The sequence below is a fragment of the Choloepus didactylus genome, chromosome X, assembly GCF_015220235.1.
Source record: "Choloepus didactylus isolate mChoDid1 chromosome X, mChoDid1.pri, whole genome shotgun sequence".
NCBI lineage: Eukaryota > Metazoa > Chordata > Mammalia > Pilosa > Megalonychidae > Choloepus > Choloepus didactylus.
This window is the reverse complement of record NC_051334.1, coordinates 17,917,139-17,942,074: the sequence shown is the minus strand read 5'-3', so window position 1 is coordinate 17,942,074 and position 24,936 is coordinate 17,917,139. Positions and strand designations below refer to the sequence as shown.

Sequence of the window (24,936 nt, the reverse complement as noted above, 5' to 3'; positions counted from 1 at the left end):
TTTTAATGCTGTCATCCCTGAGAGGGAGGGGCCTGTTGCCAGGTCATAGGCGTGTATGTCATAGTGGAGGAAGGGGTGGGGCCCTGGGTCCTCACAACCAGATTGCAGGCTCTTTCTACAAACTTGCTAGTACTGTGTTTCTTTGCAGAGTGGAAAGTGGATATTGCTCACATGTCAAAGGATGGCACGGTCACGGTCTAGATCCCCTAGGTGGAAACACAGGTGAGCAGTTCTTAGCTTACCAGAGTAAGTTTAGATTTGTGGTGGGCTGGAACTGGTGAAGACCAATTCTAATAAGCTCCTAGGACCTGGTTATTCACAGTGGGTGCTTTATAATGGTAGAGGTTGTATCCCTAAGTTTGAGGATCTGACAGCCTTATTTATTTACCCCAGTAGCTAGAATTAATCCATAATAAAAAGAAATGCAGTGGCCTCAGCACGGGAGAGAGAGAGAGAGACATCTTGAAGGATGATACATTTTTTGTGATAGTGAGTGGTTTAGAACTCTTCGGTGTATTTTTATTTTCTTTTATAATCAGTATATTTTAAGAAATTGAGGGTTAGGAAATAAACAGTTCCCTAGTTCTTCATCTTCTTCGTCGTAGAATAATAGAGTTTTGAATGACTCAGTCGTAGTTAGTGCTCCTCTCTTCTGGTCATTAGTATAAATAGTATACATAGATGTGAACAATTCAACCAGTATTTATTATATACCTGCTACAGGAGGCAGGTCCTAGGAATACAAAGGCAAGGATGCCATCTTATGTGGCCTCAGCAAGCATGCAGTCTGGCTGGGGAGATGACAGCATAGCCAAATAGAACATAGTGTGAAAAGTGCTATGCTATTGATTGGGACTCCCTGGATTCACAGGGAGGCAATAATTAGTTCTGCTTTTGTGGAGGGGAAAGTCTGCAAAGAATAGCTGGATATTTAAGGATGGGTAGAATTTTTAAAGGCAGAAGGAGTGAAGAAAAGTATTTCAGTTAAGTGAGACAGCAGGAGTAAAGGCACAGAGCTACAAAAATGGCTAGTATGTTTTAGGACTTTAAAAAGTACTGTAATTGAATACACAAAAGGCAGACCAGGATTTTTCATGTTGATGTGACTTGGCCATTGTGCTTATTCATTTTGGTTATGAAATGACTAGTTGATCATTTCTGCAGCAGTTTTCATTTTGTAGTTCGTAAGACCAAACCATAATGGGAAAGAGTTCCAGAAAGAAAGGGAAATGTAAAGAAACAAATGACTTTAAAATGGAGGGACTCAAGGTCATTTTATGTCTTTCTCTTGTGTTATGCCTTTATGAGAGGCACAAGAGACCTTGCCAAGCTTAATGCCAGATTTCTGGCTTCCTTCTCAGGACTTTTTGTTGAGAACTGTAAAGGAACTGATATTTTATCTTACTTGCAAGTTAACACATTAGCCTGCCAGGAGATACCCCGGGTCAGAGACAAATCATTACTCAAGGCACTGCAGGCAGCATGAACTTCATGCTCAAGTTGATTCCTGTAGCCCTGAATCCCCTAAGGGTGCTACAGAATAACAGAAAACCCTAAGGGTGCTGATGTGGGGAAGCAGTGGGTTTAGCACATAGCTGAGAAACCTGAATTTAGAATATCCCCCATTGGAGCTTTAAGTAAACCTGTAAGTCTTTTATTATTCTGGACAGCAAACAAATCAGCCCTCTTTTTATAGTAAATCATGTCTCCCAGGGGAGACATTATCTCTGTCTTCCAAGTCTGTTTGCCTTGGAACAAAAGTGTCAGTGCCTCTGCTCTATCCCAAGATGGGCAGAACTGGAGAGAACCATGGAGAATTGTCTCCGAACAGACTCCTTGGATCTCCTTTGCCCCTTTAGGAGAATTGAGAATGATAACCATTCCAGTAACCTTCTTCAGAAGAAAGGGAATTTATAAAATAAAATGATAAAGCACATGATATAAAATATATCAAAGCAATATTTAATGTGAAGCAAGGACTAAAGTAAGATATTGGATATTTCATCTATTCTAGAAGCCCTCTGTCTCTGGTTTAAATAGGTCATATTTAGCCAGACTTAGTCTATTGTCTTTAAATGGACTAAACTTTTCTGTTTGTTTACATAGGTCTATATCACCAGTATCTAGAAGTTCTGAACACTGCAGGCAAAGACATTCTCACGGGCATTATGACAGTGAATATAGGAAGGATCCAAAGAGAACTGTTGCTTGGAGAATGGACAGTGAAAAATATGAGAAACATGGACAGAGTAAACCAAGGATACCTTCTCGTGGAAATCTAGAGTACCGATCTTATGAACATAGAGCACCTTCACCAAATATAAGAAGAAATTCTTTAGAAAATTCATATACTTACAAGCCTAACCGAGCATATTTACCAGGAAGAGGGGAGGGTAATAGAAGATTTCAGTACATGCCTAAATATTCAGAAGGTGTACCTTACAAAGAACATGAGAGGGATTATTATCCACAGAAAATACAAGGAAGATACAATCCTGATGACTACAGAGTTAGAGGAAGTGGAAAAGGAGAGAAACCACCACAGAGGTCAATAGCAGATTCTTGTAGATTTGAAGGAAAGTGGAATGAAGATGAGCTGAGGTACCAGAGGATACAAGAAGAATATTCTCAGTCACCTAGAAGAGGCATTGAAGACTTTGGCACAAGGATCTCTTTTCAAAAGAGGTATAGGAAAACATTAAACTTGGGTAATTTGGTGTAAATCCTTGAGTGAAAAAGTCTGTTTACTTTATGGTTGAAGACAACCACCTTGAAAAGCTTTTGTCTAAAAAGATAAAAAGCATTATAATTTAGTTATGGTCTACTGGTAGTAGTGAAGTATTTATTTTTTATGGTAAATCATGTTCAATTTAGAATATAGAAAAGAGATGGTATTTTTCTCTTTAACTACCTTGTGCTTCTATGAGTTGGCTTGAGGGATTATAAATTAATTTGCCTCTGCGTTCTACATTTAAAGCCATGCTGTCCGACATTCTATACATATAAATTCTCACTTTATTCTCTCTAGTGCAAGTGTAAACTGCTTTATGTCAACACAGGTATCCTGAGGATCGTGATTTCAGGAAATATGAACACCCATCAAAAAGACCTAAAGACGTGGAGAGGTATGAAATCAGAGAGCCTACCAGGAACCCAGAGTGGAAGCCTGAGCATTCTCTTCCATCTTACCAAGAAAAAAATGATCAGAGGAACTTTGGACCTGAGTATTATCGACATGCTGAAAGAGAATACTGCGAGACAAGTTCAGGAACCAAGATATCCTTTGACTATCGCCACAGACATTGTAGGCCCTCAGACGGGAACCAGAACTTTTCTGATGAAAGAACTCAAAAGTACTCTAAAGAAGGACATAGAAAATACTGTTCTCAGAAGGGTCCTGTAGATAGAGAATCGGATTGTTTTAATGCTGAAAGAGGGAGACAGACTGAAGATGGGCTAGTCAAAGACCCTCTTAAACAATCTGAAAAAGATTGCATTGCCTTTACTCATTCAAATAAAAATGATGTTGATTTGACACCTTTTAATGACAAACAGAAGGGAAAAATAAGGAAAGAAGGAGATTTCAGAAAAGAGAGCAATCTTTCCAGTAACCAAGTTGATAAAAGTCAAAAACTTTCAGATCTGAAACCCTCATCTGTCAGTCATAGGAGGAAATCACTTGCAATTAAACTAGATGTGAAGAAAACAGTAGATGCATTCAGGTATTATCTTTGTTTTTTCTTTATGATATTTAATAAATGTTTCTGTCACCTTTATTTTCAGCTTTGAAAATGGAATTCATATTGTTTTTAAAATCTATTGAAGTGGAGAAATTGCCTGGATTTTTCAAAAAAAGTCCTATCATAAGGGTGGATTCTGTGATTAGTCTTATGGGTTAGTCTCAGGTCTGCTTGTTGCCTCTTTGTATCTCAGGATGCTTTTGGGTACAGGGCAATCCATGGAATTGTTCCTTTTCATGAATTTACATGTTTTTATGCTGCAGATTTTTCTTGTTCAGGGATAGGCTGGGTGGAACTCAAGGAGAACAATTCCTTGCTGTTTCTCCAAGTTTATATTCCCTATTGCCTGAAATTCCAAGAATTTTTGAGCTGTAAGGTACCTTAGCAGGCCTTGATTTTACAGAGGAGGAAAGTGAAGCCATGAGAGATGAAATGGTTTGTCTCAGTCAGAGGGGTTGGGTCTCGAATCCATATGTCCCCTTGTGACTTAAGGTGATGTGAGACCTAGTGCGGTTCTTGCTGTGATCTCACAGTGACTGGGGCTCAACTGAATAGACTGTCCTAGGAAGAAGAAATTAGACTGTAATTTAAGAAGATACCTATTTATAAGAAATTTGGTTTAGCTCTTAATGACTTTAAAAAATAGATGACTATATTAATAGGCTGTATTCTCCTAAACCAGACTCATGCCTTGTTTCATTATGAATATTAGCTTTGTTTATAGATTCTGAGAATAAAACACTACTGTTGGCTAATCAGCTAAGTCAGTTCATCACCTTTAATACACTAACAGAATGTGAATGAAAAACTGATGTGCCATGTTGATTTGGTGCATTTATTTTTATAGTCGTCTCATAATTGTATTTGAATCAAAAACATAAAAGCGCATCCAAGGAGTAGGATGGGAGGGAGAGAGAGGTAAACACACAGTCGTTTTCTCTCTTTTTTTAAACGAATTATTTTTTGTTCTTTTCTTAAAAGAAAGTTAGATATGGCGGTCCCCTCCCCCATGTTTCCCTTACATTCATTTTACTAGCAAAAATATTTTAAAATATACATACATGTATTTATATGCGTACAGAAAGCATTTATAAATATAGCTACATTTTAGAAAGTTGGAAGTAGAGGGGGAAAAATACACCCCTTATCCTACTACCCTAGGACAGTTCCTTTGTTGTTTTTCTGGTATATTTATACGTGGTTGTCATAATACCATATTAATAATTTTATATCTTTTCATTGAATATGTCTTACATCATTTTTGTGTTATTATATTTCCTGCTAGTTCTTAGTCTTAAGAGTACAAAGGCTGCTGTAGGCATATAGTTGAAGGATGTTACCTTAAGCCTTTTTTCCCCAACATTATCATATGACAATGTTCAAAGAAAATTTGGAAGAATTATACAGTGAACACCTATATACTCACCATGTAAAGTCAACAGTTAACATTTTACTCTACCTTTGTAATCACATAATCTGTTCATCTTTTTATCTTATCATTCCATCTTAATTTTTTGGTTATTCCCAAGTAAGTTGCAGACATCTATACTCTCTCCTTTAAATACTTCAGTATTTAATTTTTATTTACAGTTCATTTTTTTCTTTTGAGGTAAAATTTATGTAAAATGAAATGCACAAAAATATTGTTTTTTCTCTTTAAAATAATGTAATGATTCCCCCATATTTAATAATGAAGTGTTTTATACTTAAAAGAATAAAGTGGTTGTAGTACTTTTAAAGAATGCTAGAAATACCAGTTTTGAAGAGTTTTATTTTAATAGACCTCAGCTAATTTTATAATCTTGTATTGAGAAATGGAAGCTTAACCATTATATGTCACAAAAATTAGTTTCCCAAAATTGAGGCTGCTGCATCCTTTGTTTTGAATTTATAAACTATGTTTTTGTAAAATTTCATGACCTATCAGTGGGACCTGGCATAGAGTAAGCACTCAGCAAATATTTTAATACCCAGCCTGGCTCTGTGGGACAGCTTGTGTAATAAAGAGCTTCCATTGAAGAATAAATAACTGAACAAATATATGTACCTTTTCAGTATGATAAGCTGTCATACTCAACAAAAATCTTTCTCTCTGTAATTATTTGTTGGTAAGTGAGTTGTAGAAGAATTTTGGGGAGTGGATTTAATTATATATTGAGTGATGAAGTATCCATAAAACAAAGGTAGTTAAAGCCCTTAATAGAAATATGTTCTCAACTGTTAACACAAATTAGATTTTCTTCTGCTTGAAAGATGAAAATAATCATAATTAGATGGCAGATAAAAGTTTATTTGTTGTTTAAAATCTAGAAATTTTATCCACTTTTTGAAAGACTGAGATAGTTAGTTTTGTGCATTTGTTTACCTTTTTAGCTTTGGCTGTATATTGATATTTGTTCTTCCAGTTACGAGTATGGTAGAAAGCATAATATTATCGCATGGTGATTTTTCTAGATTCCCGCTTGTATCTAGAACAGCAGTAGGTAGGCACTTGCTGGAATGTTCCTTGTGTAGTTAATAATTCCGTTAACAGCAACTATTCTAGTGACCCACTTTGTCAGAAACTTCTAAGAGGTAGAAGTTATATGAGTCATAATTAATATATTTCACAATGTAAGTTAAATTTTCAGTATGAAAATTTGTATTAAGGTTGTCGTGTACCCAAAACATGAACTGTTGTATTCACCTGTAACTTTTGGGACAGATGAAGGGAGGTGTTGGTTTAGTATTGGGCCAAGTAGGTAAGGGACTCGCCCTTGGTCAGGCTAGGAGGGAAGTGGGAAGGAGGATGAGGTACCGGCTTCCAGAGCAGAATAAGCTGGTGATGATGGACTCCTTTGATGGTGGAATGATTGCATAGGCTGTATTTGCATTTAATCTTTTGATTTCCCACTGGAGAGATACTTCCCCCACCCCCATCAAGTCTTTCCCCGTTTTGAATGGGGAATGGGGATAAAGGGGGTGGTGGGCCCCAGAAGTCATTGGAGCCCTGACACTGAGCAAAGGAGTGCCTCATAGGCAGGGGAAAATGTGAAAAACTATAGCTAGGATTGAAGGAATGTAACCTAATTGCACAAGTTTGCCATGATAGAGGCAAAATAAGCCCTAGGTTGTAATAGACAGACCTGCTACCTCACTGTTGTGTAGCACACAAAACTAAGTTTTTTTCTCCTGACATTTCTCATGCCTTCTTTTTAATCAAAGGGTAGATTAATTGAAAGTTCCCTTTCGTTCTTATTATTCACCCTCGCTTCTTAGTGTTAGTATAAAAAGGTGAATATTCTGTTGAGGGTTGGGGTGCAAGGTGTGGACCACTAAGCAGCTCTGTGACACTGGATGGGTCACCTGGCCACACCTCTGAGCCAAAATTAACCTGCATTTCCTTCTGGCTCTGAGTCTGCTTCCATTGGCCATGTATTGATAATTACTGAAGTTTGGTTGGTGAGCCTATGGAGGCTAATCATACAAGTCTCTGAACTTTTGTATATATTTGAGATTTTATAATATTAAAAGTCAAATATTTAAAATTTAATTTGGTCTTAATTAGGTAAAAAAATGTAAAATGTAAGCCAAGAAAGTTAAAAACAAAATTAAATTGACCTCACTTAAAATGTTAACGTTTATCATCTCTTTAGCTGAAACACTCATTTCAAATTCCAGGTCATTTTCCATTCATTCATTTGTTCATTCGGTGGATATTTTTTGAGGATCTACCCTATGTGAGATGGTCTGTCAGGTACCCTGAGACTGTGGACCTGTGTAAGATTAGGTTTCATCTCCTCTGGTTTATAGATAAATAGGGCAGCATTGGTAATACAGTACCATGGCACAGAGACATATAAAGTGATGTGCAACTCAGCATGTAAGGGATGATACTAACCTGGGAGATTTAGGGAACGTTTCATGCAGGAGTTGACATGTGGGCTAGGCTTTGAAGGTTGGTGTATTTTAGACATGTGGAGATGGGATGAAAGATATGTCCAAGTTAACAAAGGCGGAAAAATATACACGGAACTTAGAGCTGTGTGGTTTGGAGCAGTCAGGGAAAGGGGATAGTGGGAAAGGAGGCTGCGAAGGCAGGATTGCCTGATAGGAGAGGGCAGGCAGCTCGGATCTGTCTGCCAGAGGGTTGTGTTCTATGCGGTGGCTTGGAAGGATGTTGGGGCTGGGGAAGCAGGCCTGTTAAGGGCCTTTTGTGAAAAAAGTAAGGAGATGCTGAATTAGGGGAGTAGCAGTCTCCCTAACCCTTTTCCCTCAACTGCCAGAATTGTAAATGTTTTCTTAGGAAAATAGGAGCACATAATATAATTATTGGGAAAGTATAAACTGTAGGATGCTGTACACATGTTAGTTATTAGTTGGAAGAAAACTGAAAGGAAAACCATGTGTAAGTTATTTGGAATTTTTTATGTATTACACACTCCCAAAAGATCAGGGGGTTATTAGTTGCTTGTTGTTGGGTTTTTTCTTAATGTTGTTTTGCCATGCATTGTTGGTTTTATTTTTTCTTTCTTTTTTAATGGATCCTAAAGGTTTAAAAGAGGAAATTAAGGTTTAATGTTGCTTTTTATGTTTTCTTAGTTATTATACACAACACTCAGATAGGATGTCAGTGGAAGAACCCTTAAACAGAGAAAAAAAGCTGGGGAATGGGGAGGAGGGAGAACAAAGGAACTTGGAAGATTTGATTCAACCAGTACCAGAAATGGTATTAGAATACAAGTTTTTAGCAATATTTTAATTTTTAAAACTGTCCAAAATGCATCTCAAGTGAGAGTATTTGATCTTTCCAGCTTAATTACTTGAGTTGAGGGTATTTTCTGCCTTTATTAACTTGTTAATCAGTACATGTCATAGGAAATAGTAAAAAGGGAAATGAGTCAGAGGTGACTAAATTTACAAATGTGAATACCTAGAACATTTTTCATTCTCCAGTCTCAGAGAGTGTTTTTCTTGTAACAAGGATCGTATTTGTTTTTAAAAGACTAAGATTTTGGGTTTATGTTTACTTTCTAGAAAATGATAATTTTAATATTTTGTTATAAGTCTTGCAGTGGGGAACTCTAGAATAATTTTTAACTGATAGCAAGTTTAAATACTAAAATTTCAGGAATTAAATAACTTTTTAGGGTATATACCACAGCACTCATGGACTGAGGGTTTTGGATTGGGTGGGGAGTTATGCCAAAAATTAATTTATAATAAATTACAAGTAAATTTCAGTAATTAACCCCTGAAAAATCTGAAGCCTTTATCAGCTGGTTTCATCTTGGCAAAAACCAAGGCTAACTTAAAAAGTTATCAATCAATTTCCCCTTGAGGATGGATCTTTTTTTAGTTCTATTAAAAGATTTTTCTCCTGTGAAATATTTTTAAAGTTATTTTTTGGTATGGAGCAGACTTTTTGTAATATCAAATCCCTTTAAAAGAGAACATTTGTGGTTCTTTGTTAGTGGAGTTTGGGGACCTTTCTAACATTTATCCAGTAAATGTCTCATGGCCCGTTATCAGATACACAGTAGGAAGCTTGGAACAAGTGAGGAGGAAAGAAGGGAAATCACAGCAGTGATTCAACCTGCTGTACCATCATTTTTCTGGGTTTCTACCGTGGCAGGGTGTTGTCTTCGGCTGTGCTGATCTGAGAGCAGAGAGCATGGAAAATTGGATGAAAGTCTCTCCTATGATAAGTTGTAAATAGGCACCTAAAACCATCTTGTTAGAGGAGTTAAATTTTTTTGTCAAACAGTATCTGTAAGCCTTTCATAACCTTGGAGCAGTTTTGGACATATGGCTGTTAGGTGACTTAAATAAATAAGTAAATATGTGCATGCAAAGATGCACACCCCAAAATGTATCCATCTGATTAGTTTTTGTTATATCATTTATTCTAGTGGTACTGCAATTATTTAAAAGATAAATCAGGGCTCTTTTGAATTTATCTTCAGAGCCTGTAACATACTTACCAAGAACTCCAGCAGTTGTAAATCTCAGTTCTTCCAATGGTAAACCTGATTTGGGGGAAGAGCTAAAGGCCATTTAGAGTTAGGTGTAGAGGAATAAGATGGGTGCAAGCTGGTTAGTGTCATTTGGTGTCCAAAATGAGGTACAAATGTAAAATAATGAAACATTTTCTTCTGTGACCCATAAACTGCTTCTAGAGGAAGAATTGAAGAGTAGTTTTAAGAAAGAGCAGCATTTTTAAAATGAGTGATAGTTTCCCATTATGACGTTTGGAAGGATGATATTCATTTGAATGCTCAACCTCTGGGATATAAAACAAAACAACCAAGACACCTTTCCCATAGGGCTATTGTAAAGATAATGTTTATAAACACCAAGCCCAGTTTTTGGCAGGTGTTAAGCCTTCAATAATTAACTGTCTGTGTTGTTGTCGTCATCATCATCATAATCATTGTCACTTTTTAGTAGTATCTAGAAGTCAGGAGAGCTCTTGACAAAATTTGTAAAGATTAAGAAAACTTTAAAGTGGTGAAATAGCTGGGGTTATATTGTAAATGGTTGCATTTCTTTAAAGTTATGATTAAGGTAATCACTATAATTGGTCTAATGATTGTAGCTTTGCTAACAACAAAGGCTACTTTCTGAGAGCTGAGTGAGAATTTGTAAGTGATTAAATTCATCTCAACAGAATTTGATCTGATTTGAAAATACTATTTCAGCATCTCATTACTGATACAAGAAGTGTAAGAAGTTTTATGAATTCATACAATTTCTTATGTTTGATACCAGCCCTTAAAATGTGGTCATTTTTTGAGAAAGTATAAGCTTGCCAGAGTTACAATTTTATGGCCAGTCGAGAGTAGAAAATAATTGAATTGAATATATTTTGCGTTTTGAGTATTTTGAATGCCTTGCTGTATTTTTTTGAAATGAAAATTGTTAAACTTAGAATTTTGAGGATTTTATGAATGAAAGTGGCAAATTTTAATGATCTGATTTGAAAAGGAGAACTCAAAAAAAAATCTTTTATCTATGGCTATTTTCTCCTGCTGGTTATTATATACATTTTATGGCATACAATTTAGTGCCTTAATTATAAGAAAAGATAAACATCTTTTTAGTCTTACAGATATCTTGATTAATTTTTAATAAGTTCTTTTCTCAGCAAAATATTTTGTTTCAAATTTAGTTAAACATTTGCAAATTATTTTAGGGTTGCTTCTAGCTATTCCACAGAGAGGCAGATGTCACATGATTTGGTTGCTGTTGGCAGGAAAAGTGAGAACTTTCATCCAGTGTTTGAACATCTTGACTCAACTCAGAATATTGAAAAAAAACCTACAGGAGAATTTACTCAGGAAATCATAACAATTATCCATCAAGTTAAAGGTTGGTATATTTTGCCACATACATTAGGGATAACACAAAAATAATTTTGGTTTTTCATTAGATATAGGTAAATATCTCATGGTATAGTTGAATAGTAATAAATATTTCATTGTAAGTTTGATCATTTAGGAGATCTAGTGGAGAGAGTATTAGGCATTCATTCAAAACTTAGTTGTTCTTCACGTGTACTTCCAATAACTGTATGCTTCAACTCAGCAGCAGATTAGAAGTTGCAGTTTAGAAAGGGAGAGGTTGGTTTCTGCAAAAGGCACACATACTGAGAACAGCAAGTAGCAATAACTGATAGCCTAACAGGGAGAAGGAAGCTGGGGCTCCCTGTGTCATAAGGATGATGTTAAGTGATCAACAAAAAAATTCCAGTTTGATTTGGCATACTTTATTTATGATACCAGGAAGTTACATAATGAGTATTTCCCCAGTGATATTGTGTAATTAAGGCAATTGTAGGTATTTAAAACTGGAGGCCTTCAAGAATTTTAAATTTTTTCTTTCATATTTCTTAGTAGATGATTACATTAATCTGTTTTTAACTTTCATAAAACATTTTTCAAAAATGAATTATTTTCTCTGCTTTCCTTAAACTAAGGCATGTATTGACTTTAAAGCATGCAGTTTGTCTGGAACAGTTTACCCTCCCAGCTCAAGCTTCTCTCACCCAAAGCAAGTGTGATTCTTGGCAGAAAGGGAGCTGGTATTGCAGAAAGTCCAGGGGGTTGTCCCAGAACAGGGTCAGTAAGTTAGGAAAAAGGATTGCTTAAGTAGCTTTCTGATGGGTCAAGCATATCTTCTTTCTCTATATCCTGTTAAAAGCATAGCTGATGTCAGAATATTTTCATGAACTTAAGTTAATGTTAATTGAAGTAAAATGGCATTGGGTGACCTTCTATAATATGTAAACGTGACATTTAGCATTCGTTCAGAATTGTTTTAATGTTACCGAGTTGTGTGGGGAGTTAATTTTTACTCTAGGTGAACTGCAGGGCTCTGTGCCATCTTTCCCCCCAGATATAGCAAGGTCTTACCTTGGAGAAGAAAGGTCCTCACTTTGAGAGAGCCACTATCTTCCACCTCACCCCCACCCTCCGACCTCCCCACCCCTGACAAGTAAGCAGGCATGGCAAATAGGAGCGGAATCCTTGGATTAATAAATCTGTTGTTTTTACTGTCGTTTGGCCTTGGGGCTTAGGAACGCACGTGAGCACTACGAATTAGTCTGTGTAATAAGTTTAGGTCCTACGTTATTTTCAAGAGAAAATAGATTGGATTTTTTTTTAATAGTGCCTTCTTCCTGTGTTTATATATAATCTTTTTAGTGGAATCAGTTTTACATTGAGATAAAACCATTTGTTTCCTTTTTCAGCAAATTATTTTCCATCACCTGGCATTACTCTACATGAACGCTTCTCAAAGATGCAAGAGCCACAAAATGCAGATGTAAATGAAATTAAATTGAATTCAGATCCAGAAATTCACAGGTAATGATTGACTGTTGTATTTCCTTTTAATTCTTGGGAATAAGCCTCAACAAATTCCAGAAGGTGCTGCTTCCTGAGCTTGCTTACCTGGGCTTGCTCTAGATTCTAGGACTGCATTTCCTACCTAAAAACAGGACTAACCCAAGCAGGTACTGAGTCAGTGCACTTTGATGAAATGGGTTGTTTTGTAGCCATTGACTAGCAGTGTTTAAATGTGTAGGATTTTGAAAATATTTGCCTACCTAACTTTGATTCTGCTGTGTCTACTGAAGTTATCACTGGAAGAATGAAAGACAGTTGTCGAGCCACTGAAATCATGGGTTATTTCATGTGGTCAAAAATGGCTGTTGTTCAGAGGACAGCCAGATGAAAACTTATGTCTTCTACTGGCACTTGTCCAAGCAGGTGGTGCACCCTGTTTTGTGAGCTGATTTATTGTTAGAATGCAGTGTATCTCTGGAGCAGTTTGAGGTTACACAGACTAGTGATTTGAGGACCACTAAAGCTTCACTGTAACATCGTTCACAGGATATATATCCTGGGAGACTGCCATACAGATGAAAAAACCACCTGATAACAAGTTTCTTTTACTACTTCCAGCTGTATTTCAAATTCCATTCGATAGTAAATGGAATCAAAGTATAAGTGGATAACATAATTTAAATGTAATATGCCTTTATTATTTTAGGAGAACAGATATGTCTTTGGCTGAACTTCAGAATAAACAAACTCTGAAATTTGAATCAGAACAGGTAAGTGAATACAATTTTTGATGAGAGATCATCTCATTGGTATACTAATGGGAAAGGGAATTGTTGATGGGGAATATTAAAGGGGTTAAAGTAGATGAGGAAGAAGGATTGAGACCTAGGAATCTGAAATTTAAGAATCTCTCCAAGTGATTCTGATTATCAGCCAAGTTGAAATGAGAATACTGACATAGTGGGATAAAACACAAAAATATTCCCCAAGAGAGACTGTTACCGAGCAGGGGTTCACTGCCCAACGGGCACAGAAGTCAATGCCATGACATCAGGATTTTGAGAAAAGAAAGCTTTCGTGCAAGGTGAGCTGGCATGGAGACAGGAGCCTCCCTGGAATCTAAAGAGCTTAGGGTTTTTATGGAATTCAAACAAAGGGAGATGGAGACAGTGACTTCAAGTTGACGTATATTGATTGGTTATGTTTTGGTTATAGTTAATAGGATGTGTGCAAGCACAGGCCCAAGAAGCCCTTGAAAATTGACAAAAGCCAGCTGGGACAAGTGTTTGGTTACAGGTTGCCACAGTGTTGTAAATTGCTCAGTTAACATAAGATAACAAGTAAAGGAATGGAAATAAGCTAAATAAACAGGCCGTAAAGACCTGACAAAAGCCTGCTGGGGCAAGCATTTTGTTACAGGTTTTAACAGTGTTGTAAACATAAGATAACAAGTAAAGGAATGGAAATAAGCAAAATTAACATTTACAGTTACAAGTAAAACTGCTGTGTGGTTACAGGACAATCCCTAAAGAAAACAGCTTTATAAAATTGACACAAAATTATAGCCTTTAATATTCATTCCTAAACTGTTTTACACTGTTATTTATGCAAAAGAAGTCATATAGAATATGTTTTAAAATTGCACATGGAATGAATGCAAAGAAACTAAATTTCATTTGCTATTGCTCTCTTGTTTCCTATAGAATGTAAGAAAGATTCTACAGAATATGAACTAGCAAAATAATGGAAATAATATTTAATTTCTTTATTGTTACGGGTTGTCTGTGGTTCCCACTCAACACTTTCCCTCCCACCCATTTCTTTATTAGTTAGGAAAACTGTCTTAACTAGCTAGAGGGGAAGAAGACTGGCTCTTGTTTAGAAGTATATCAGGTTCTGAAAGAAAAAGCCTAAGAGGTGTTATCTATATAGTGCATAAGAATGTCCACCAGAGTGACCTCTCGACTCCATTTGAAATCTCTCAGCCACTGAAACTATTTCGTGTAGGACAGATTTTTAATACATTTCTAATAAAATATATAAATAATTTTTTCAATCATGAAATAGTTACAATCTTTATTGAACTTATGGAGAGAGTTTAGTTTATTGAATAAATTATATTTTCAGAAAACTTTTAATCATCCATGTACTATTATATCATCTTTCCTTGAACTTACATCTTGTATCATAGTATATGCAGTTTTGTATGTTTTTTCTTTTTTACTTAAACCATAATAATATTCCTTTTATGTAAAATCTCTGAACTCCCCAAGACCTTTTTTGATTGAGACTTTTTAAGTTTTAATTAACTTTTTCAATAAGTATTTTCCATGTTGTTACATAATCTTTATTACCATAATTTAAATGGTTGTACATTATTCCTTTGAGTTAATTTACCATAATTTAATCATTCTTCCTGTCCCCATTGCTTTCTCTTTTTTTGGTTATTTTAAATATAATACTTTGAATATATTTGGGTAGGCAGCCTTTTCTTTGGGTTAGAGTCCCAGAAGTGGGATTCCTGGTTCAATGTTACAAACTTTTCTGTATATTGTCAATTATGTCTCAAAATATTTGTATCAGTTTATACTACCATTAGCAGGATGAGTATAAGTTAACTTATTAAGGACTTTTACTTAAGGTTCTTGTTAAATATGGTCTTTGTGCAACTAACAGTAATGTGAATGGTTTGTCTTCTGTCAAAATTCCTCAGACTCTGGTCAAAATAATAGATCCAAATGACCTACGACATGACATTGAAAGAAGAGGAAAAGAATGGTTACAGAATGAAGATGAGCACATTTTTCACATAGCTAGTGCCGCAGAGAGGTAATTAGTTGCTGAAAACATCCTATTAACAGGGAGCTTTTGGTTTCAGCGTATTTTTCAATTTTCTGTGTGATGATTGCTTTCATTTTAGTCTAGGGATTTGATTCTTCAAATCCATTTTATTTGTTTAAGTGAAATCTGTTAAAATGTTTCAGTTATTCAATGACGATCTTATTCTTTTGGATTTAAACGAATATTATGGGGGTAGGTCTTTATAATTCTAGAAAAAAGTATAACAGCTTTTTAAATATCAGCAGGAACCAGGACCAGAAAGTTTATGGACTGTTTTACTCAAATTCATTGAGACTCTGAAACAGTTTGCCTTTTAGATTCTGTTATTCTTTGAATAGTCCAAAATTTTCAGAGGTCAGTAAAATTCTCTTTTGGAGCCCCTCATGATGTCTGACCATGAACCAGAGCCGGGTGTAGAAATGCAGGGAGATCAGAGTTTGAATCCCACTTTTGCCAATTTACAAGCTGTTTGATTTTGGGCAAGCTTGCTTAGTCTTTGGAGCCTCTCCATCTATAAAATGAGAATGACCATATTTATAAGGTAGAGAGGTTATAAGTATTAAAGGAGCTGATACATGTGAATTACTTATGCCATGGGTGGCAAATAGGTTGTCAGTAGATCCTCATTTTTCTCTCCTAACCTTGTTCCTCTTTTTAGAGATTCTGAGTATTCTACATTGGCCCCAGTTTATCTCTAGTTCTGGAAACTTTATGGAACTCATGACAGTTCTGGGACCCCATATGATTATGAGATCATTGAATGGGACAAAATTTCTAATTCATCCAAGAGTCCTCAGATTATTTGGATCTCCCAGAAAATGGGAATGTGTGAATAAGAAGGGCCAGAGCTAATTGTTTTTCCATAGTCCTTAGTTTCAAATTGCTAAGATATTTGACTAGATTTTTTTTATCAAGTCTATGACTAACTAGGCCTTAGTCTAAATACATAGAGCTTGTTTAAAACTGGACCTGATTCTGACAATAGTTGGGACTAATTAAAAGGTAGAGAAAATGTGAATTGAGGCATATGAAACATAATTGAAAATAAAATAGTTAAAATCTTGTCCTTTAGTGGATGAAAGTCTTCAATTTCTTAATATGATATGGTTAATGCATGTCATCACTATGTTCTTTATTGACAAACTTTCTGCCATGATTTTCTTGACTTAGCAAGGATAAGAAACTCAGTATATAAGAAACTCAGTATATTAAGAAATGGGATTTTAAAAAACATTTTAAAGATGATCAGCATATTATAAAAACCATGTAATGCTCAAGAATATATCTTCATCTTTTGAGGTGGTTAAGAGTTTGACTTTTAGAATTAGACCTGAGTTCAATGCCTAGTTCTGTAGCCTCCTAGTTATGTGACTGCCCTTGGGCAAATCAGTCTCAGTTTTATCTATAAAATAGGGATAAGAATTACACCAACCTCACAGTGGTGGTTAAGGTTAAGTAAGGTTAATAAAGTAAGATTAAGTAAGCTGGTCAGCATTCGGTATTATTAATGTTATGTTTGAGGATGGTGTTGTGGGGTGCAACAATGTCTTCCTGCAAGGTGTCTTTTGCTGGGCTTGTCAGATTATTTTATTTGTATTGGATAGTTGGTATGGCATAGTAGAGCTATGAGGATTTTTTTTATCATTAAGATAATGTTTACTTACCATAAAATTCACTTTTGGAAAGTGAAAAATTCAGTGGTTTTTAGTATATTCATAAAGTTATGCAACCAGCAACTATCATCACTGTCTAATTCTAGAACGTTTTCATCACTGCAAAAAGGAAGTTCCACACCTGCTAGCATGTATCAGTATTTCATGCCTTTTTATTGTCAAATAAGATGCCATTATATGGATATACCACAGTTTGCTTATTTATTCATCAGTTGATGAATATTTGCATTGTTTCCACTTTTTTACTATTATGAATAATGCTTCCATGAACATTTATGTACAGGTTTATGTGTAGACATATGTTTTCATTTCTCTTAAACCTAGGAGTGGAATTGCTGGGTCAAATGTTAACTCTATGTTTAACTTTTTGAGGAACTGCCAAACTATTTTCCAAAGCAACTGTACCCTGTTACATTCCCACTAGCAATGTAGGAGGGTTTCAGTTTCTCCACATCCTCACCAACACTTGTTGTCTTTTTGTTATAGCCATCCTAGTGGGTGTGGAGTGGTATCTCATTGTGATTTTGATTTGCATTTCCTTGATGGCTAATGATATTGAGCATCTTTTCTTTTGCTTATTGACCATTTATTAAGTTGTAAGAGTTCTTTATATATTTTGACTACTGCCCCTTTATCAGATTTATGATTTGCAAAGAATATTATATAAAGTTCTTTATTTTGTTTATAGAAGTAGGAGTACATGCTAAGGGTAAACATTTGGAAAAAAAGAGTAAAGTATAAAAACAGAAGTACAAGGCATTCTTCATTTCACCTGTCAGAGATGACCACGGTTAATATTTAGTATAGGTAGTTAATATTTAGTATATTTCCTGTCATTTATTTTTCTGGGCATATGTATGTGTATTTTAAATCACTGAACTTATGCTCACTTTACAGTTTTGCCCTGCTCTCTTCACTTAATATCATGCCATGAGCATTTTGACAGAGCCTGGGGGATTTTTTTTTTTTTTTTTTTTTACTTTTTATTGTAGTAACAAAGATACAACTCAGAATTTCCCATGTTAACCATTTTCAAGTGTACAATTCAGTAATATTATGAATGTACTCATTGTTAAAGACAAACACAAAAGGCTCAGAATTAGGCATCTGTAGCCAGCCAACCACACATGACAGCACCAAGTAAGAATGCCCAGTTAAATTAGAATTTCAGTTAAACAGTGAATGATTTTTGAGCATAAATGTGTCTCACTCGATATTTGAGACATGCTATATATTTTTTTTCTTTATTAGAGAAGTTGTAGGTTTCAGAACACTCATGCATAACATAGAGGATTCCCATACACCACCCTGCCAACTACAACTTGCTCTGGTGTGAAACATTTGTTACAACTGATGATAGCACATTTTTTTAAAAAATAGTAATGTCACAAATTACTCAGTTAAAACAAGATAATAACTACAACAACAGTAAATCTGCTGTAGTCAGCAGTTAAAATCCCCCCTTATTTTTGTTCATTCCTCAATCTTGAGGGATTTGGGATGATGACCACTCTGGCTGCTTCAAGCTGAGGAGGAATGTATATATTATGGGGCAGAGGAATGGAATTATTTTGCTTGCTGTTGAAGTTACTCCTTGCTTTTGGGATGGGGCTGGTCCATCCTTATCTTTCTGTTAGTTGTCCAGGGAAGGCCAGAAAAACTGGAGAGTGGGAGTTGACTGCCTACCTGCTGTGTTTCAGGGCTCAACCAGCATAGGCACAATCCATAGGCTTTATGTCTCTGAGAAATAAACTTAAAAAGTACATTGAAAATTATAGGTTCAAGTAAAAGAAGTAGGAGACTCATGATTATAGGATTTATAAGTGAATATAACCACATTATATTGGAGAAATAGCTTTTCATAGGTTCCCAGATAGAGCCTGCCGAGGGGGTGTTGATTTCATGTAGCCATGTGGCTTGCCTACCAGTGAGGGGAACCTGAACCAGTGATATATTTCACCTCTGATGAATGAACTGGGTCATGATCCATCAGTGCTTTCACTAATAAGAGTCTGTCAGCAAATGGGGTTCAGTGTTGTCAACTGATCTAGACCTGCGTTACCCTGACCTTCCTCAGAAGACAGACATTATACATACTGTTTCAGGGGGTACAGCCCCCAACAAGCCGGTCCCTGGATTGAGAACTCTCATCCAAAAATTTTCCCCTGTTGCTAACTTCAAACTTAGCTAAAGTAACATTTGTTGAAAAATGAGGGTTCTAGCCCTGATAACTGTCACTGGTAATTTTAGTAGGGATAGGTAATCAGTATTTTACTGTTGTGCTACTTTAATTCTCTCCAAAGGTGGTATTTTGATTTTTCTTTTCTCTTTGTTGGGTAAAGGTAAACTAAAAGATTCTTATCCTCTCTCTTTCATTTTATTTAGAAATAATGAGCACTCCAGTTTTTCAAAGTTGAAGAATACTCATGCTGATGGATTCCAAAAACCTATACACTTTATAAAATCAAATTTTAGAAAATTTATTCAGAAACCTCACATGGTAAGATTGCAGTTCCAAATTTTTCATTTTTCTCCATTCCATTCTCCTCACATATATTTGTACAGGGATCACTGGTATTTTTCATAATGTTTGTAATTGTTCATTGAGTATGTATTTCAAGATTCTGTTGAGGCTGAAAGTTAAAATAAGAATCTCTTATTTGATATAGCAGGATTTTATTGGATTTATTATAGTACCAGCTTTCATTAAGATAATGTTTTGAACTTTATTAAGATATAATTTATGTACCATAAATTCACCTGTTTCAGGTATACAATGTAATGGTTTTTAGAATATTTATCAAGATGTGAAACCATCACCAAAATCCTGTTTTCAAACATTTTCCTACCAATAAGAGCCCTCATGCCTGTTTAGTTATTCCCCACTTCCACTCCCTGCCAACCACTAGTCTACTTTCTCTCCCTAAGATTTGCCTTTTCCAGACATTTCTTATAAACTTATCATACAATATATAATCTTTTGTGTCTGGTTTCTTTCACTTAGCATTATCTTTTTGAAGTTCATCCATGTACTAGTATCATTATTTCATTCTTTATTGATGAATATTATTTCATTGCATGGATATATCAATTTTGTTTACACCAGTTGATGGAAATTTGGGTTGTTTCTACTTTTTGACTATTATGAACAATGCTACTGTAAGCATTCACATGCAAGTCTTGGTGTAGACATATATTTTCATTCTCTTGAGTACATACTTAGGAGAGGAATTGCTGAGGTGTGTAGTAATGCTATGATTTACTTTTTGAGGAACTGCTGAACTATTTTCCAAAGAGGCGGCACCATTTTACATCCCCACCAGCAGTGTACAAGTGCTCCCTTTTCTCCACATCCTCATCAGCATTTGTCATTCTCTTGTCTTTTGTAGTATAGCCATTCTAGTCAGTGTGAATTGGCACCTCATTGTAGATTTAATTTGTGCTTCTCCTAAATCTAATGATGTTGAACATCTTTTTATATACTTACTGGCTTTTGTATATCTTTTAAAAAGTGAAACGTCTGTTTAGATCTTTGTTGTTTGTCTTACTGTTGTCAGGCTTCTTTGTGTATTCTGGATACAAGTCCTTTATAAGGGCTGTGATTTGCAAATATTTTCTTCCAGTCAGTGGCTTTCATTTTCTTAATGATGTCTTTTGAAGTACAAAAATTTTGATTTTTGATGAGATCCAGTTTATCAGTTTTTTCTTTTTTGAATCATGCTTTTGGTGTTATATCTAAGAATTATTTGCCTGGTTAAACATTTGAAGATTTTGTCCTATGTTTTCTTCTAAAGGTTTTATGTTTTTAGCTCTTACATTTAGGTCTCTGGTGTATTTTGAGTTGTGTGTAGTATGAAATACTAAGTCATCCTTTTGCATGAGACTATCCAATTGTCCCAGCAACATTTGTTGAAATACTTATGATATTTTATTCCTTTCCCCAAAATAAGATCAAAATTGGATAAATACATATTGTATTATCTTCTACATCCTTGTAGTTGCCTTTGATGCATTCGATTTAAACCCCTTAAGATAAAAGATAAAAACAACCCACCTCATATGAGTTTTTCTAGTTTATTGCAAGATTCATGTGTATTTTCTGACTTTCTTAGTCATCTCTGATAAAAAGGGAACATGTACGTGTAAGGGAAGTTAATGATAGAATTGTTCTAAATTTGGTAAAATGCACTCTAAGGTTTATAATTAAGATCATATACCCATTAATTCAAACTTAATTAAATATAGTAATGGTAGTAGAATAAGTTTTATGTTGTCATTATAATATGGTAATAGAGTAATTCATGTTGTGATTGCTTAGATTTTTTTTTATCTTCATTTTATTGAGATATATTCACATACCACGCAGTCATACAAAACAAATCGTACATTTGATTGTTCACAGTACCATTACATAGTTGTACATTCATCACCTAAATCAATCCCTGACGCCTTCATTAGCACACACACAAAAATAATAAGAATAATAATTAAAGTGAAAAAGAGCAATTGAAGTAAAAAAGAACACTGGGTACCTTTGTATGTTTGTTTGTTTGTTTCCTTCCCTTATTTTTCTACTCATCCATCCATAAACTAGACAAAGTGGAGTGTGGTCCTTATGGTTTTCCCAATCCCATTGTCACCCCTCATAAGCTACATTTTTATACAATTGTCTTCGAGATTCATGGGTTCTGGGTTGTAGTTTGATAGTTTCAGGTATCCAACAGCTACCCCAATTCTTTAGAACCTAAAGAGGGTTGTCTAAATTGTGCGTAAGAGTGCCCACCAGAGTGACCTCTCGGCTCCTTTTGGAATCTCTCTGCCACTGAAGCTTATTTCATTTCCTTTCACATCCCCCTTTTGGTCAAGAAGATGTTCTCCGTCCCACGATGCCATGTCTACATTCCTCCCCGGGAGTCATATTCCATGTTGCCAGGGAGATTCACTCCCCTGGGTGTCTGATCCCACGTAGCGGGGAGGGCAGTGATTTCACCTTTCAAGTTGGCTTAGCTAGAGAGAGAGGGCCACATCTGAGCAACAAAGAGGCATTCGGGAGGAGGCTCTTAGGCACAACCATAGGGAGGCCTAGCCTCTCCTTTGCAGCAACCGTCTTCCCAAGGGTAAAACCTACGGCAGAGGGCTCAACCCATCAAACCACCAGTCCCCTATGTCTGTGGTCATGTTAGCAACCATTGAGGTGGAGTAGGCCAATACCCCTGCATTCTCCACAGGCTCCTCAAGGGGGCACTACATATTTTTTTCCTTGTTTTTTCCTTTTTTTCCTTTTTAAATCAACTGTATGGAAAAAAAATTTAAAAAAAAAAAAAAAAAACATACAATAAAAGAACATTTCAAAGAGACCATAACAAGGGAGTAAGAAAAAGACAACTAACCTAACATAACTGCTTTACTTCCAACCTGTTCCTACTTTACCCCAAGAAAGTTACATAATATAGCAACATTTCTGTGAACTTGCTCCTACTATATCCATCAGAAATTAACAGACCATAGTCATTCCTGGGCATCCCCAGAACATTAAATAGCATATCTGTTCTTCTTCGATTACTGTTCCCCCTTCCTCAATTGCTCTCTATTGCTAGTTCCCCTACATTCTACATTATAAACCATTCGTTTTACATTTTTCAAAGTTCACATTAGTGGTAGCATATAATATTTCTCTTTTTGTGCCTGGCTTATTTCACTCAGCATTATGTCTTCAAGGTTCATCCATGTTGTCATATGTTTCACGAGGTCGTTCCTTCTTACTGCCGTGTAGTATTCCATCGTGTGTATATACCACATTTTATTTATCCACTCATCTGTTGAAGGACATTTGGGTTGTTTCCATCTCTTGGCAATTGTGAATAATGCTGCTATGAACATTGGCGTGCAGATATCTGTTCGTGTCACTGCTTTCCGATCTTCCGGGTATATACCGAGAAGTGCAATCGCTGGATCGAATGGTAACTCTATTTCTAGTTTTCTAAGGAACTGCCAGACTGACTTCCAGAGTGGCTGAACCATTATACAGTCCCACCAACAATGAATAGGAGTTCCAATTTCTCAACATCCCCTCCAGCATTTGTAGTTTCCTGTTTGTTTAATGGCAGCCACTCTAATAGGTGTTAGATGGTATCTCAGTGTGGTCTTAATTTGCATCTCTCTAATAGCTAGTGAAGCTGAACATTTTTTCATGTGTTTCTTGGCCATTTGTATTTCCTCTTCAGAGAACTGTCTTTTCATATCCTTTGCCCATTTTATAATTGGGCTGTCTGTACTATTGTCATTGAGTTTTAGGATTTCTTTATATATGCAAGATATCAGTCTTTTGTCAGATAAATGGTTTCCAAAAATTTTTTTCCCGTTGAGTTGGCTGCCTCTTTAACTTTCTGAGAAATTCCTTTGAGGTGCAGAAACTTCTAAGCTTGAGGAGTTCCCATTTATCTATTTTCTCTTTTGTTGCTTGTGCTTTGGGTGTAAAGTCTAGGAAGTGGCCGCCTAATACAAGGTCTTGAAGATGTTTTCCTACATTATCTTCTAGGAGTTTTATGGTACTTTCTTTTATATTGAGATCTTTCGTCCATTTTGAGTTAATTTTTGTGTAGGGGGTGAGGTAGGGGTCCTCTTTCATTCTTTTGGATATGGATATCCAACTCTCCCAGCCCCATTTGTTGAAAAGACCATTATGACTCAGTTCAGTGACTTTGGGGGCCTTATCAAAGATCAGTCGGCCATAGATCTGAGGGTCTATCTCTGAATTCTCAATTCGATTCCATTGATCTATATGTCTATCTTTGTGCCAGTACCATGCTGTTTTGACAACTGTGGCTTTATAATAAGCTTCAAAGTCAGGGAGTGTAAGTCCTCCCACTTCGTTTTTCTTTTTTAGAGTGTCTTTAGCAATTCGAGGCATCTTCCCTTTCCAAATAAATTTGATAACTAGCTTTTCCAAGTCTGCAAAGTAGGTTGTTGGAATTTTGATTGGGATTGCATTGAATCTGTAGATGAGTTTGGGTAGAATTGACATCTTAATGACATTTAGCCTTCCTATCCATGAACATGGAATATTTTTCCATCTTTTAAGGTCCCCTTCTATTTCTTTTAGTAGAGTTACGTAGTTTTCTTTGTATAGGTCTTTTACATCTTTGGTTAAGTTTATTCCTAGGTACTTGATTTTTTTTTTTTTTTAATCTTCATTTTATTGAGATATATTCACATACCACGCAGTCATACAAAACAAATCGTAGTTTCGATTGTTTACAGTACCATTACATAGTGGTACATTCATCACCCAAATCAATCCCTGACACCTTCATTAGCACACACACAAAAATAACAAGAATAATAATTAGAGTGAAAAAGAGCAATTGAAGTAAAAAAGAACACTGGGTACCTGTGTCTGTTTGTTTCCTTCCCCTATTTTTCTACTCATCCATCCATAAACTAGACAAAGTGGAGTGTGGTCCTTATGGCTTTCCCAATCCCATTGTCACCCCTCATAAGCTACATTTTTATACAACTGCCTTCGAGATTCATGGGTTCTGGGTTGTAGTTTGATAGTTTCAGGTATCCACCACCAGCTACCCCAATTCTTTAGAACCTAAAAAGGGTTGTCTAAAGTGTGCATAAGAGTGCCCACCAGAGTGACCTCTCGGCTCCTTTTGGAATCTCTCTGCCACTGAAGCTTATTTCATTTCCTTTCACATCCCCCTTTTGGTCAAGAAGATGTTCTCTGTCCCACGATGCCAGGTTTACATTCCTCCCCGGGAGTCATATTCCATGTTGCCAGGGAGATTCACTCCCCTGGGTGTCTGATCCCACGTAGTGGGGAGGGCAGTGATTTCACCTTTCAAGTTG

At 35.9% G+C, this 24,936-nt stretch overlaps 1 protein-coding gene across 1 annotated transcript in view; it reads left to right on the top strand.

Annotated features, from left to right (window-relative positions):
• BCLAF3 (BCLAF1 and THRAP3 family member 3) overlaps nucleotides 1-24,936 on the top strand; it is a 72,103-nt gene that overhangs the window by 2,894 nt on the left and 44,273 nt on the right. The window contains 8 exon segments of the mRNA XM_037821189.1: nucleotides 149-222; nucleotides 2,107-2,685; nucleotides 3,060-3,722; nucleotides 10,915-11,090; nucleotides 12,472-12,586; nucleotides 13,275-13,338; nucleotides 15,282-15,397; nucleotides 19,468-19,582. Of these exon segments, the coding sequence (XP_037677117.1) occupies nucleotides 149-222; nucleotides 2,107-2,685; nucleotides 3,060-3,722; nucleotides 10,915-11,090; nucleotides 12,472-12,586; nucleotides 13,275-13,338; nucleotides 15,282-15,397; nucleotides 19,468-19,582 (1,902 nt within the window).